The 14,988-nt window shown below is 43.9% G+C and overlaps 1 protein-coding gene across 1 annotated transcript; it reads left to right on the top strand.

Annotated features, from left to right (window-relative positions):
• Positions 1-322: 322 nt before the first annotated feature.
• Positions 323-3,050, top strand: LOC143014247 (cysteine-rich venom protein-like). The gene is made up of 7 exons (XM_076168056.1): positions 323-414; positions 617-719; positions 995-1,085; positions 1,733-1,875; positions 2,129-2,223; positions 2,382-2,464; positions 2,923-3,050. Exons 1-7 carry the CDS (start codon positions 323-325, stop codon positions 3,048-3,050), a joined length of 735 nt encoding a protein of 244 aa, XP_076024171.1.
• Positions 3,051-14,988: the final 11,938 nt, after the last annotated feature.

Below are 14,988 nucleotides of genomic sequence, written 5' to 3'. Positions count from 1 at the left end.
GATATGATTTACACTGTTTCCTGTTTTCATTTCCCTTATAACCTTGTCACGAGTGGAAGACCGTGCTGAATATACATCTCTTTATCTTACTTATCATTGAGAACATACACGTTTACTGTATGTGAAATGTCATCAAGGACATTTCACAGGTGCCACTTTGACCAAACCATATCTCCAGTTTGGTCTTCCAGGGTGCCCTTGAGGTTGTGTGTTCAGTTGTCATGTGTCAGGTGCTCATAGGTGTTGGTGGGTGCTCATGGGTATATATAACACACCTGTGGTTGTCATTGGATAGCAGTCCTGGATTTCTATGGATTTCACCATGACCCTATACAGATTGACCTTCTTGTGTGCTCTGGGCCTCTTTGCAGTGCTTCAGGGCACCTGGGCCGAGCAGGCAGGACAGCCTATGGATGTAAGCAAACACATTTGATCATTTTTAGTGTAATCTAATACCAGAGATATTTGTTTATACTTGGTTCTGTTCTCTCCTTCCCCTATGATCTGTGAACATCCTCCCACAAAGGAAGGTAAGTTATTCATCTTCAGTAAAAAAATTCTAACTTGTAACTTCTTTAGTGGTCTGGATTTGACTTGTTCTTCTGTTGCTTTACTTAGGTGTCTTTATGACATCCTTCGCTGACCAGAATGACATTGTGAACAAACACAATACCCTAAGGAGAGGCGTCCGGCCGACTGCCAGCAACATGCTGAAAATGGTAAGATTCGATATGATGAGGCAGTATAATCACATAGAATCACATGAATAGAACTACGTGGCTTCAAAGGGATACTGTGTTTTACTGGATGTCAGCTAAATTATTTTAATAATTTCAAGGATTAACTGCCATGTAATCTGGCCATTTCTGATCTGATAATTCACACACACTTTAAAGATGCACATTTATCAAAAAAATGTTTTAAATACAATGATTTTCCAGTTGGCAAGCGTTGCAGTGGATTTAAGAGCCATTCTGTGTTCTGCTCCCCACAGAGCTGGAACAGTGAGGCAGCAGCCAACGCTCAGCGATGGGCCAACACATGCTCCATGAATCACAGCCCTGATAGCTCCAGAACCATCAGCTGTAAATACCTTCACTATATTAATTATATAATTAGAGCCAACAATCATACTGATGAGCAGGAACCACTGTGTTCCAGCACAGGTTTGGTTTTGCTGATAGACACGAACACTGATATTTTGGATCAGAGCTATAGATGTAATGACAAACTGGAGCTCTGAAATCTCTAATCTGAGCTCATAATTGTGCCATGGATCATCTGATCCATGGCAGCTTTGTTGCCAATATGGATCCACTTGTTTACCACTTGTGAAATTGAAATCAGATGTGTAAAGAAATTTGTTATTCACTATATATTTCAGAAATGATCTTCCTTTAGAGCCATGTCCACAACTGTTGAAGACTATCAATCTACACTATCATGATTTAATACTGTTGAATCAGCATCATTTTAGGGACACATAGAGTAGCATGTGTGACTATGTGACTACTGTTCCGGCACTCTGGATCAATAGCTGGATATGATCTGTGCTTCAAAAACACACCATCGATTACCGTATTTGTAATCTATTTGACCCTCATAAAGTTACCATATGGTGTCAAGAGGGGGTAAACGCGATTCCCTGGTGTTCAGTGGAGATTAATCTTCTTCGATGTGTGGTTATTAAGTGAACACGAATAATTTCTCTCTCATTCCCCTTTGTGTGTAGCCAGTGGTTGTGGTGAGAACTTGTATATGGCCAGCTATAAGAACACATGGAGCAATGCCATCCAGTCCTGGTACGATGAAGTGAAGGACTGGCGTTATGGAAAGGGATCTACCAATGGAGGAGTGGTCGGACACTTCACACAGGTGCAGTAATACTGTACAAGCGTCCATGTTTCACAGCCTGTGGGTGTTGCCCACTCAGGCATTTTCCAAGTATCTAAAATGGCCTGTTTTGATACAGTGTGCTGCAGCAACGGAGCACATTAATCATTGCAAATGCTTGAAAGTAGAGGCCTATATAAAGATAAGAACTTTAAAATCTGTAGAATTTGTTTTGTGTTTACATTAAAGGCACAAGCCCCTGTTGAATTTATTTTGTCTCTTATATTCTTCACAGCTTGTGTGGTACAGGTCTAACCAGATCGGCTGTGCCATGGCCTACTGTCCCAATGCTGAATACAAGTACTTCTACGTCTGCCACTACTGCCCACCGTAAGTGCAAAATACCTGTACATGCATTTATCTTGTATCTTTTATGAAAGGTTTTGGAACTCTGACCCTAAAAATCTTAACATTTCTGCATATAAGTCACATGTTTAGACTGATATTTGAGTGAGTGGTAATATGTGATGCTGGGACCTACATTACAGAGGAAACTTTCAGTACGCTCGTCCCTACAAGTCAGGACCATCCTGTGGAGACTGTCCTAACGCCTGTGACAACAAGCTGTGCAGTGAGTAACGAGTGCAGCTTTTATAACTTCCAAGACATTGATGAGCAGACAGCAGATTGGAGATTAGGAAGAGGCCCAGGTAGCGACACAGAGAGAATGTGTGAACTCCACACAAAAGGCTTGTCAATGAAATGATCTCTGTCTCCACAAGATCTTCACAATGTAAAGGGGAGGGTGTTTGGATGGGAGAGGAACTCTCCTAACATGACAGTGATGGCACGTCCATGACCCTACCAAAACTCTGTAATACTGGTCAATGGCCATGGAAAGGAGCCGTTCATACAAGCTTGAAAAGAGTAACTCCTGGTACTCAAAAGTGTAAAATTTAAAAGTGCTTATACTGTGTTCTGATGAGAGCCTATTTCACTTATGGCTTCAAATGTGAACTCCATTACATGTACAATCAATATCAGACTGATCTCTTTGTGTGTATGCATCCTCTCCTTTTTCTCTCTCAGCCAACCCCTGTGCCTATGCTGATAAGTACAACAACTGTGCTGATCTGAAGAAGCAGTGGGGCTGCGACAATGCTGACGTGGCATCTTGGTGTCCCGCCTCATGCAAGTGCACCACTCAGATAATATAACTGCAGAAGTGCATGTGCAGATGGACCTATACCCATCACATCCTATTATATTTCAATAAAGATGAGCATATTTCAAATTTGTTTTCATGCTGCCTGGAGTATCTTGACTGCCTCCTCATTGTAGACCATTGTTTTTCATCCAGAAAATGTCACCTGTTCTGTGCCGTAAAGAAACAGCTATTTACGTTAGGTTGTAATACCTCAGTTTCTCTACTCTTCTAATCAGTACAGATTAAAGAGGAAATTTATTTTGGCAAACGGCATGGCCTCTATAAACACTGCCTGCAGAGGCAAGTGCCTAGTGGCTGTGTGCAAGGTCTTCATACATCCAAAGAGAGGAAGGAAAACCCACTCGACTGGGTGGATATGGCAAATGTGGGGAGGAAAAGATTTGATCAAATCTGAGCCAAGGCACATTCTCAGTTCGAGGCCATACATTGGTGGCCACTGCTAATGATAAAGGCTGTCAATAATAATTACTTTAGGCCTCAAAGAATATATCAGAGCATTCATTTATTACTGACACATTAAGTCACTGTTTGCCAGCTATGTGCTGAAGTAAAACAACAACTCACAGAATTTCCTCCATTTCCTACTGCTATGTTGGCCATTTGTGCTGATAAACTGCTGACAAACTGTAAAGTGTTTGATATTGATATTGTAGAAAGCATTTGGCATGACAATGAGCACACAGTTATGAGATATTTTGGAGATTGTTTTTATCCAAAGAGAGGGGGAGAAAAGAACAAGAAGGAGAAAAGGGAAAGAAATATTAATACAACAAGGGGAAATGTGATACACATGTGGACTTGATGCATAAGCAGACAAAGAAATTGTGACTTGAGATGTACAGTCTGGTTGTATAGGTGGTGAATAATAATATAATTATAGGTGATGAATAACTGTGTTCTGTACCAGAGTGATAATTGTGAAGCCAGATTGTCACAGTTCTGTTAGATGGGTCCATGTTTGTAACAGATACAAATTATGTTTATACATACAGGGGGCGAGAAAAGCAAAGACAGAGAAGAAGAAGAGAACTGAAACCATAATGAGAACCAGGCTGTGTAATGCTCATGTGAATTCAGACAAGGGGGTGACAAGCGACAAGCGACAGCAACTAACAACAGCCAGCAAAGGATACTTTGAAATGTATATGTCTGGCAGATCGCAAATTTCAAAGCGCGCACCCCCCCCCCCAACAGAAGTGTTGCGTTCAATCGCAGCGCAAATTTCGAAGAGCGCACCCTAAACTCACCTTCCCTCTTGTTCCAGGTCACTTCACTTCCTCCCTTTGTGTGTTTTCCCGCTTCTGTGACCGTCTGCCCCGCCCTTGATTGTTGTCACCTGTGTCTCGTTACCTCATGTATAAGTAGTCCATGTCTCCCCTTGTCCTGTGCCAGTTTGTTTTGTAAGGTCGTGTTATATAGAGTGTTAAGTCCAAGTCTCACGTCAAGTCTAGTATTTGGTAGTGATGGCGAGATGAAGCTTCATGAAGAGTTGAAGCTTTCCATCCAATTGCTCGACGCAAGGGCCGAAGCTTCACAACGGTTCATTTGCTCTACTGTACCACCAAGTGGACAATAAATGTAAAACAGGCATTGATTGTATTGACACCATGGATTTGGTGTGTGAAGCTTTGAATTTAATAAATCAGGAGTGGTTAACCAGTCCAGCTCATAGAACCACAACACATCCAAACACCATAGAGAAGAGCCATAGAGGTGACGGAGAATAAATTAAAATACAGGCTGGCGGTAAAATACCTCAAAAAAATACATCGGCACCTCGGCAGCGCCCTGGAGGCAACCTTGCAACTTACATTACGATCATTTGGCGGACGCTTTTATCCAAAGCGACTTACATTACATTACCACCCTTCGCAGAGGGGGGAGCACTTAAGGGTTCGGTGCCTTGCTCAGGGGCACCTCGGCAGGGGCTCGAACCGGCGACCCTCCGGTTCCCTCCGGTTCCCAAGCGGAAGCACTACCCACTGAGCCACTGCCTCCCTCCCTTACCAGCTACCAGGCTACTAACTTGGTCCATACGGGACTCGAACTGGCGACCCTCCGGTTCTCAGGCTGAATCCCTATGGACTGAGCTACTGCTTCAAACAGTAAACAATGAGACAGGCCCATCCCATAATCAGACAGCCTCGGGAGACGCAGCAGTGCAAAACCTCCGGGGTTCATTTTCATATTTTCGTTAAGTTTTACGCTTTCCTGCATCCATGGTGCTTCTGCCAAATATAGACCTATGTATTTTAGATGTTTATTTTACAATATAAAAATCTTGTACACCAAGAGAAAAATCAGTGAGCACTCGAGCCGCGCCGCACGTCAGCCGTGGGATCGATTGCGTTTCGATGCCCCTCATATCTCGAATCGCGCGAGGCTTCGAACGTCACCACATACGTCACCAACACACGCCTCGATACGTGCTTCGCCAAAATCTTCCTGGATTACTGGACACACGCTTCTAAGCCTCGACCGAAAGGACACATCACTAGTTTTTGGTCTCGTGCATATTTGTGTAAAGCCTTGTTTATCAAGAGTAAAGGATATTTCTGTGATCTGAACCTCGTCTTGGAGTCGTGCATTTGGATTCAGTGTTTTTTGTGCCGTGGCACCCTAACAGAACAAACTGGCCAGAATGGATTCAGCCGACTCATTTGAAGCCACCCTGTCCTCACAGAGCAACCTGCTCCAACAGCATGAGACACAGCTGGGCTCCATCCAGCACGGAGTGCAGGTCCTCGCCGACCGTCAGACGGACTTCCAAACCTCCGTCACCACCCAAGTGAACCACCTGACAGCCCAGCTACACTGACTCATCACCCAGCTGGAGACTGCCCCATAGCCATGCCTCCGGCTGTGGAGGTTCCATCTGCTCCAAGCCCTGCCATCGTTAAGACCACAAACCAGATGACCTCTCAGCCTCTGCGTCTGGCTTCCCCGGAAAAGTTTTCAGGCGAGTCAGGTGATTGTAGGACATTTTTGGTGCAATGCGATTTGCATTTTAAATACAATCCAGCAGCCTTTTGTTCGGATCAAGCTAAGATTGCCTTATTTTGTCCCACTTAACCGGCAGAGCCGCAGCTTGGGCCACCGCCGAGGAAATCCATTACGCCATTGAGTTCCGCACCATAGCCGCTGATAGTGATTGGAACACCCCAGCTCTAATTGACGCCTTCATGAACGGATTGTCAGATCTGATCAAAGACCATCTGGAGCCCCTAGAATTACCCGAAGATCTGGAGACTATCGTAGCCATGGCGGTTCGTGTGGACCGCCGACTAAGAGCGGGACAGGGAACGTCAAAGGCCCGCGATTCGCCCTCCCAGTTACTAGGGACGCCCTCCGGTTGATCGACCGCCATGGACACCCTCGCCTTCCAGACCATCATGCCCCAGGCATCGAATGAAGCAATGCTGCTGGGAAGGACCAAGATTCCTCCGGAGAAGAGACAGCACCGCCTCCGGGAAGGTTGCTGCTTACTGCGGCAAGGGCATCAACTCGCGGACTGTCCAGGTAAAAAATGGGGAGGCTTACCAGCCCAGAGGACGGCGCTGAAGAGCTTACTGTCCTCATTCCCTCCTCGTTCGATGAGTCAGGTAACCATTTCTGTTAATAATCAAGTTGTTAATCATGAGGTGCTAGTCAATTCAGGGGCTGATGAAAGCCTTATGGACTTGCACCTAGTCAAACAATGTCATGTCAAGACTGTTCCACTGACTAGGCCCATGAAAGCCAGTGCTCTAGATGGTCAATTTCATGCTGTCATCTTCCTTCCCTCACCCCCCAGCTGTCCACACCATCCACACCTGTCTCCCTTCCACCCCTCCCTCTCTACCACCTTCTCCACCTTCTCCCTCCCCTCCTCCCTCTCTGTCCCAATTCTCTCCCCTCTCCGCAAATGAGGTCCTTCACCTTGTTACATCTAGCCAGCCCACCACATGCTCCCTTGACCCAGTCTACTGCACCTGATCTTCTTCCCTACCTGACCCACCTCATTAACACGTCTTTGACATCTGGCTCTTTTCCCTCTGCTTTCAAGACTACCAGAGTCACTCCCCTTCTGTAGAAACTAGCAACTCTTGACCCTTCAGAGATTAAGAACTACAGACCGGTATCCCTTCTACCCTTCCTTTCTAAAACCCTTGAACGTGCTGTCTTAAATCAACTGTCCCTGTACCTCTTGACATGATTTCAGAGAAGTGTTTAACAAGCCTCCTCGACGTCCTTTCGACTGCCCCATTGACTTGCTGCCTGGGGCAGGAGCGTGCCTGTACTCGATCTCTGGGCTGGAGAGATCGGCAATGGACGAGTATACTGTATCTACACATCCTTGGAAGTCGGAATCATCCATCCATCCTCCTCTCCCGCTAGGGCACGTTTCTTCTGCGTGGGAAAGAAGGATGGCTCCCTCAGGCCATGTATAGACAACAGCCCGTTGAATGCCACATACAGTCATACACTCTGACGGTGGTGGACCGCTTCAGCAAAATGGCACACTTCATTGCACTAACCAAGCTTCCCTCTGCCAAGGTAATGGCAAAGGTCAGGATGAGTCAAGTCTTCCGTATCCATGGTTTTCCCAGTGACATTGTATCCGACAGAGGCCCTCAGTTCATTTCCAGGTTTTGGAAGGAGTTCTGCCACCTCCTTGGTGCCACTGGTTACCACCCGCAATCTAATGGCCAAACAGAGCACCTCAGCCAGGACCTCGAGACAAGCCTTCGGTGCCTCGTGTCCAAGAACCAGACCACCTCGAGTGACCACCTCACCTGGGTTGAATACGCCCACAACACCTTGCCTACGGCCGCCACCGGCCTTTCCCCTTTCCAGTGCGCCAATGGATACCAGCCGCCTCTGTTCCCCTCCAACAAGATGGAGGTCACGGTCCCATCGGCAAACGCTTTGGTCAAGCGCTGCCGCCGGATTTGGGCAGGCTCTTCTCCGCAGCTCAATCCGGATGAAGAAGTCAGCGGATCGCCACCGCAGACCAGCTCCACAGTACAGACCAGACCATGGGGTGTGGCTTGCCACAAAAGACCTACCTCTCCACATCTATCCCAGGAAGTAGTCCCCCAGGTTTGTGGGTCCTTTTCCAATTTCAAAAGTCATTAATCCAGTCTCTGTCTCTCTCAGACTCCCGAGGTCATTAAAGGCCCACCCAACATTCCACGTGGCTAAAATCAATCCAGTCCAGGACAGTTCCCTTGTGCCCACTTCCAAGCCTCCTCCCCCTCGGATCGTCGAAGGCGGTCCAATATATACGGTCAAGAAGCTTCTTGCTGTCCGCACCCGGCGTTGTGGTCGACAGTTCCTGGTCGACTGGGAAGGTTACGGCACGGGAACGTCAGTGGGTCCTGTCCAGCAACATCGTGGACAAAAATCTCATCTGAGATTTCTACCTCCAGCACCCTGAAGTCCCTGGGCCGTCAGGAGTCAGCCCTAGAAGGGGCCTACTGTCATGTCCTTAGTTGTGGTCTCGCCATGTCGCCTAGTTCATGTTTAGTGTTTAATGTCTCGTCCTTGTCTCACGTTCTGTTAAGTCACCGTCACTCATGTCTTGTGTCGTCTTGCACTTTCTGTTTTGTTTTGAAACTCACCTTCCCTCTTGTTCCAGGTCACTTCACTTCCTCCCTTTGTGTGTTTTCCTGCTTCTGTGATCGTCTGCCCCGCCCTTGATTGTTGTCACCTGTGTCTCGTTACCTCACGTATAAGTAGTCCATGTCTCTGTGCCAATTTGCCTTGTAAGATTGTGTTAAGTAGAGTGTTAAGTCAAAGTATCACGTCAAGTCTAGTTTTTCCATCTAGAATCCATCAGGGTCTAGAGTTTTATTCGTTTCTATAGCTATGATTGAGGCGTGTAATTCTGCTAGAGAAAGTGAAGAATCCAGAACTGTCGCACTGTCAGCCTTGATGTTTGGGATTAGGAGATCAGCAAGGTATTGATTCTTCTCTGTTGTGTCTGTTGGAAATTTGGACTTGTAAAGGGAATAGTAGAATAATATAATGTGGTCAGTAGTGTCATGCTGGCCCGCCCCCCCAGGTTACACAATTATTAGTCTGGTTACTTTAACACAATGTCCTACATATCGAACGCAGTTTGAAAACTTCCCCTCATATTGCCATCTTCTGAACTCCGTTCGACTCATGTCATCTAAACATTATGTCATCTAAGCACAGCATGTTTTCCATTAAACTAACTCGAGAAAATCAAATAAACTTTGAGGGGACACACCGATAAGTTCTATCACAAATGGCAACCATTTTGTTCTACAGATCAACAGGTTATCAGAATAGCTTTATTATTTAAACATTTAAAACAACATATGTAGCAGCTCTGCGGGTGGATGTGTCGTTTTTTGTTTTTCTGTTTTGTTTTATTTTTCCCTGTGTCTCCCCCCTTTCTTCTTTTATCACAGCCCATCATGTATTTTGCAACTGCTGGTTCGATGTAATGATGTCACACTGTAAAACCTCTAGCTATCAGATTATCAAACTAGCAAGACTGTCATTTTGAATCTACACGGTTACATTGTCTTATCATTTCAACATACTGTATCTTTGCTGGCTGTGGTTGGTTGCTGTCACTCTGTTTGTGATCCCTTTGCCTTAATTCACATCCACATCACACATGTACACACACTCTTCACTGGCTTTTTGTTCTCTTTTTCTTTTGTCTCTTTTCTTTTCCTCCCTTCTTTGTTTAAAACAATCTCAAAATGTGTCCCGTCACTGGATGCTCATTGAAATGAACATCGATAAATGATAAAGAATTAAATCACATGACAATGCTTTTTCTCTTTAAACTAAAGTTTCCCTTAGTCTTCCTTCAGACAGCCATGAAAGTGATGAATTGGCACACCATGTTAGCACCATCATTCATTTCCAGCTGTGACGTGGCTTCCATTCCAAGCTCAACAGTTTTCATATGGTGATCTGAACTTACATGAACCATATTGTTGGACACTCCCTTCTCACCGACATCTGAGGCCTTGAGAGCGTGCCTCTCCTCAGGGCTCCACTGGTCTCCCATGAGGCTGTATTTGTGTGAGAGGCTCAGACAGCCTGCGACTTAAGCAGCACAGCTGGATCTTGGATGGTTTTTATTCAGCCTGGATCTGGTTTTAGTTTTTTCTCTGTTAGGAATTTCCAGGCTGCACTCTGCACCTTTGAGGTTATTTTCGTTTTGGCTCAAAAAATGTTCCACTCACACTTCATCTTAGATATCCGATTACCATATTCTCACACCAATGCTATTGTGTTGAAATTAGCCTTGTGATAACAACCTTCTTTCATGGAAAATAAACAGAGAGATTTTCTAGCCTCTGCCAAAAAGAGTCTGTGTAATACAGGATATTGGAATCATAAATGAAGGGTAGGAAAAGCCAATGCATTGATTTTTGAATTCCTAAAAAGTGAAAAGCAGTAAAAAAAATCCTTTACAGGTTCCTTTATTGTAATTTTTTAAGCTATATTTGTCGCCTACACAGCCGACGTGAAGAACTTGATAAAAATGTGTCACAGGAATGTTGGAATATTTCTGCAGATTAAAAAAATGTAATATGTTACACATGTATATTTCTTAATGAATGCTATTTAATGTTAAATGTAACCAATGTAAGAGTGAATTGATTTGGTAGAGGGATATAGAAAATACAGAAGTGTCATTTAGCTGTCTGCAGGGATAAATAATGAGACAGAATGAAGGAAGCCTGGTCTGGTTGGACAGGGGGCGGTAGCGAAAGCGCCCCTCCCCCAGCAGGGGAGATAAGTGAGATGAGGCTTTCCTCTGCCAGGGTTGCCAGTGATAGTGGAGGTCTTTGGGCATGGCCATGCTTGATAAGCTCAGCCGTGCCATCCTGTTGGGCTTATCACTCCCAGAAAATGTTTGTGGCGGTGGCTCCAGTTTGTTGCTCTGTGGTGTATCGAAACTAGTGTCTATGTACATATGATCCACTGTTAAGGCTGCTGTGCAATTCAACAGTCCAGAGTGAGAACTGTGTAGTTTCTGCTGCCATTGCTGACATTAGAGCTCTCTGTCTGTCAGAGCTGCCTGGAGTTTTGTGATCTTTTATTTAGTTAATGTATTTACTATGCAGCTTGTTGTTTTTTGATAATTAAGAATAATCTGAATGATCCTTTTGGACTAGATTCATATTTTGAAAGACATCAACATTCCCATGACATGAAGGCACCGCTTGCCTTTGGGTGACAATCCCTCATACCATTTCTGACTCTAGTAACATTGCTTCACATTATGAGGCAGATCTTTTGTTTCACCATACAACAAAAACAAAAAGCTAAATATGAGGTGGAGATGAGACTGATGTCTGAGCAATGTTCAGTCTTGAGCTCCAACCAGACATTGAAAAACTGGAGAGTAGCTGCAGGGAACCAGGAAATCAAATGGTAACTGGTGCCCTGGCATGAATTTGAGACATATCTAGAACAACGACAGGAAGACATAAGGAGACGGGTAATATCAGTCTGTCCAGACTCAAGACCATTTATTCTGAGCTTTTATCTTGATCCCAGTGGTCCCAAAACGTGAACCTGAAAAAACAACAACTGAACACTCACCAAAGTTCTCAGGTTCAGAGAAGTGAAATGAGTTTGATTTGTCAGTCCCTCCAGATGTTAGCAATTCCACCATCACAGGGTTTTAAGAAATTTAACAAAATGCTGCAATTTTCCACAATGATGCATTATTTTCCATTGTACTGCATAATTACAGCATCATTTGCAAAGATTAACAAATTAGTGTGTGAGGAAGCAGAGAAATTCCCGGCTGCTCCTGGAGCCCATTCAGCTCATCAAGTCGCCCCATGGATGCTACATAAACTGTCCGGTTGTTCAAATCTAAGTAAGGTGGAAGCGGTGATGTGATTGCAGCTTAAACAGAAGTCAAGAAATCGTGATGTTGTTTAGTTTCATTTCACATCACTTAGAAGTTGGTGACGTAAATATTTAACCCGTTTTTCTTTTCTCTTCTATAAATAAAAAGTGTAAAAGTTGTGATTTAGTGATTAGTGATTTTGATTGCAAAAATCACAATAAAAAATCGGGAAATCCCACAGGAATTGTATTGTATTAAAGTGGCAGTAAGACCAAATACTGCATGACACTATCAGGCCTGAGTCAAATCACCTCTGATCACAAATCACCTTTTTGTTTATTGTAACATAGTTCATTTCCAAACCTTTTTTCCATTTAGGGGTGTATTTGCAATGCTTATATGAAAAAAAACAAATACACCAATGCTCTTCTACTCTGCTTGCTACAACACCGCTATGCACACTGAGTGAGCATAAATAAAGACCATTGGGGCTTTGTAGTTTCCTCCTTTTTCACCACTCCTTTTATGATAAAGCACAACAACATGTTGCCTTCTTTTATCACCTTCAGTGATACAATCCTGCAGGATAGAGGAGTATTGTAACTCTGAGCAGCACTTAATTGCTAATCTGTATGTGGCCATAGAAACCACATACTTCCCCATATTGTCCTGGAGATGATGCCCAGTGTGTGGCTCCTACATGCTATGCCTCCTAAAGTGCCTCTCATTGTGACCCTAGTTATTGTTTTTTGAGTGATGGCGATTGAGTTCAGTCAGTGGCCAAACATTGAGCTCTGTCATCAGGTTAAAACAGCCCTGCTTCATGTCATCCATCAGCACATGGGTGTGGTTCTTCTCCAATCCAGTCCATGTTTGGTAGCTATTCTCACTCAGCAAATGTATACTACACTAACACATCCAGAGAGGAAATGGTTAAGGGGTGTGTTTTAAACACAATGTATGGCAAAACATTCATCCATGCAGAACCACAACTGTGAAAATAACAAAACCAAGCATTAAATGTTAAATACTCCTTGATACAGTTTTTGGGGAGAACATTGTCAAAGTTGATGTCCATAGAAATCAATCAATAAGACAAACCTTTAGGTCTGAAACTTCCCTGAAAGCTTGATTTGTGATTGGTCCTTTATTCTACTTAAAATCATTTTTCCAACTACTCAGTTGGTCTGACAGACCCACACACACCAAGCCAGTGAGTGAGAAAACACAACATAAACAAGCCTGTTCTCGCTCAGTGTGCATAGGGGTGCTGCTGCGAGATACAGAAGAGGCAGATCAGTGGTTTGTATTGTGTGCACTGTTGCTCTACCATTGTAAAGGTTTAATACAAGAAGAAAAAAGAGGCATGGGGTTCAGTCTTCAGTCTCAGAGCGTGATCTGTCAAGAGCAGAATCTGTGTATTTACCAACTATTACTCTCAAAATGTTGCTCCCTGCACTTAGACCTCAGCTCCTCCTGCTTGAAAACGTCCTCAAAACTTGTCTTTCCTTTCGTTCGGGGACTTTTGATCGGGTTGTCGTACAAAACATCTGAGCGCACAAAGTGCAAGCAGAGACGTTTTGAGTCCGAGTAAATAAATTCTGCTCTGGATTAAGATGGGACTCTCTCCCCATGAAGGCGTAGTGGAGGTAATAGTACAACACACAAAATATACCTCTCAGTTGTAGCTTGTACAGTACTTGAGCAATTGCATGTAGTTACTTTCCACAGCTGTACATGTCATACAAGCTGCAAATTAAAGGTAATATCACCATCACTATGACATCATCAGTGTGTTCTCATACTGTATATTCTCAGGAGCTGTGTGTGCTTTTCCTGGGGATTACAAGTTGCTGCGTGCTTCCCAATCTAAGTTCAAAGTTCCTGTTCCTTCCATGTCTACTTTCATATTGCAAGTGTAGTTCAAATTTATTTTACCGTGAAAACCTTGAAAATAGATGCCTGGGAAAATCCATGCACTGCATATTGTATATACGTCCAAAGGTCTAATGCCTAAACAAATATTGCATGAGAGCGTGTTATTTTCTCCAGCGGGCTGCGTCTCTCCCTGACCACTCTCTACATTCTTACCCTTAATGATAAATAAGCCCCACGGGTCTTTACATCTGCTTATCGCTGCTGCCACGGTAATCTAACACAGACGTTTGCCAGGCCCGACATTTACGTAGAAACAGAGAACAGTCCCTTTTCCCATCCTGGTAAATCTGTTTGCCGTTATGCCGTGTCACACAGATGCATAGAGCAAATCCATAAGCTTCACTCAGGAATGGCCTGGTCACACAGGGGTCAATCACCCACGGCTCATTATTTCAGGAGCAGCCTCTGCATTCTTGGTACAGTGGATGTGTGACATTAAAGGACATAGTTTCAAAGGTCGAGTCTTCCTGGAAAAAGATTAAAGTTTGACATATATCAATATTTCCCATTGTTTTGAAATCCAACCATGGTATGATAATTATGTCTGAGAGCTTTATTTAGCAACTGAAACTCATAGAATAAAAAACTCTTGAGATCACATTGAGAGGTCATATTGACATATTGATCTGCAGAATTCCTTACAGGCCACGTGGCTTGGAACAGGATTGTAAGTGACAGACAGTAACAGCAGTTTTGCTTATGTGAGGACATCTTAACTCAAACACATGTCATGTCTAATCTAAACCATCATAGCTCCAGTCCTGCTCTGTATAAATATTACATATGTCAACACTAAAGTGTAAAGTTTCACATGCCGGTGAGGGGACTTTTGTATCAATAAATAAGAGATTGAGACTTTGTGATTTAGTGGTTACAAAGACAAAGACATCTAATGCCTGGGTTGGAGGTGACAGATGTTTATAGAAGTATGAGTGAAAAGGAAATTGTGATTTTCTTGAATTTAATCAGAGAAATACACAGAGAGAAGCAGTGCAACACGAACATTTATTTATATTAATACAATTATTTGTACCTGAACTTCACAACTGCCGTGCCTCCTCCGGTGCATGTGTGTGTAGGAGGGGGGCGCAGTTTCGGATGTGTTTGTGTATTGTATTGTGTGTGTGCGTGCGTGCGTGTAATTATTGTA

This window comes from Genypterus blacodes, unplaced genomic scaffold, assembly GCF_046128005.1.
Source record: "Genypterus blacodes isolate CSIRO-AG114 ecotype Tasmania unplaced genomic scaffold, CSIRO-AGI_Gbla_v1 ptg000185l_1, whole genome shotgun sequence".
In the NCBI taxonomy this organism is placed as follows: domain Eukaryota; kingdom Metazoa; phylum Chordata; class Actinopteri; order Ophidiiformes; family Ophidiidae; genus Genypterus; species Genypterus blacodes.
Note: the sequence above shows the minus strand (reverse complement) of the source record. Positions and strands in the feature narration are given on the sequence as shown.

What these genes read in the sequence shown, in the direction of transcription:
- LOC143014247 (XM_076168056.1), top strand. Translation starts at nt 323, where the DNA reads ATGACCCTATACAGATTGACCTTCTTGTGTGCTCTGGGCCTCTTTGCA. An exon ending in TGGTCGGACACTTCACACAG is followed by an intron (nt 1,876 to 2,128) that starts GTGCAGTAATAC and finishes TATTCTTCACAG; the next exon opens with CTTGTGTGGTACAGGTCTAA. An exon ending in GTCTGCCACTACTGCCCACC is followed by an intron (nt 2,224 to 2,381) that starts GTAAGTGCAAAA and finishes CCTACATTACAG; the next exon opens with AGGAAACTTTCAGTACGCTC.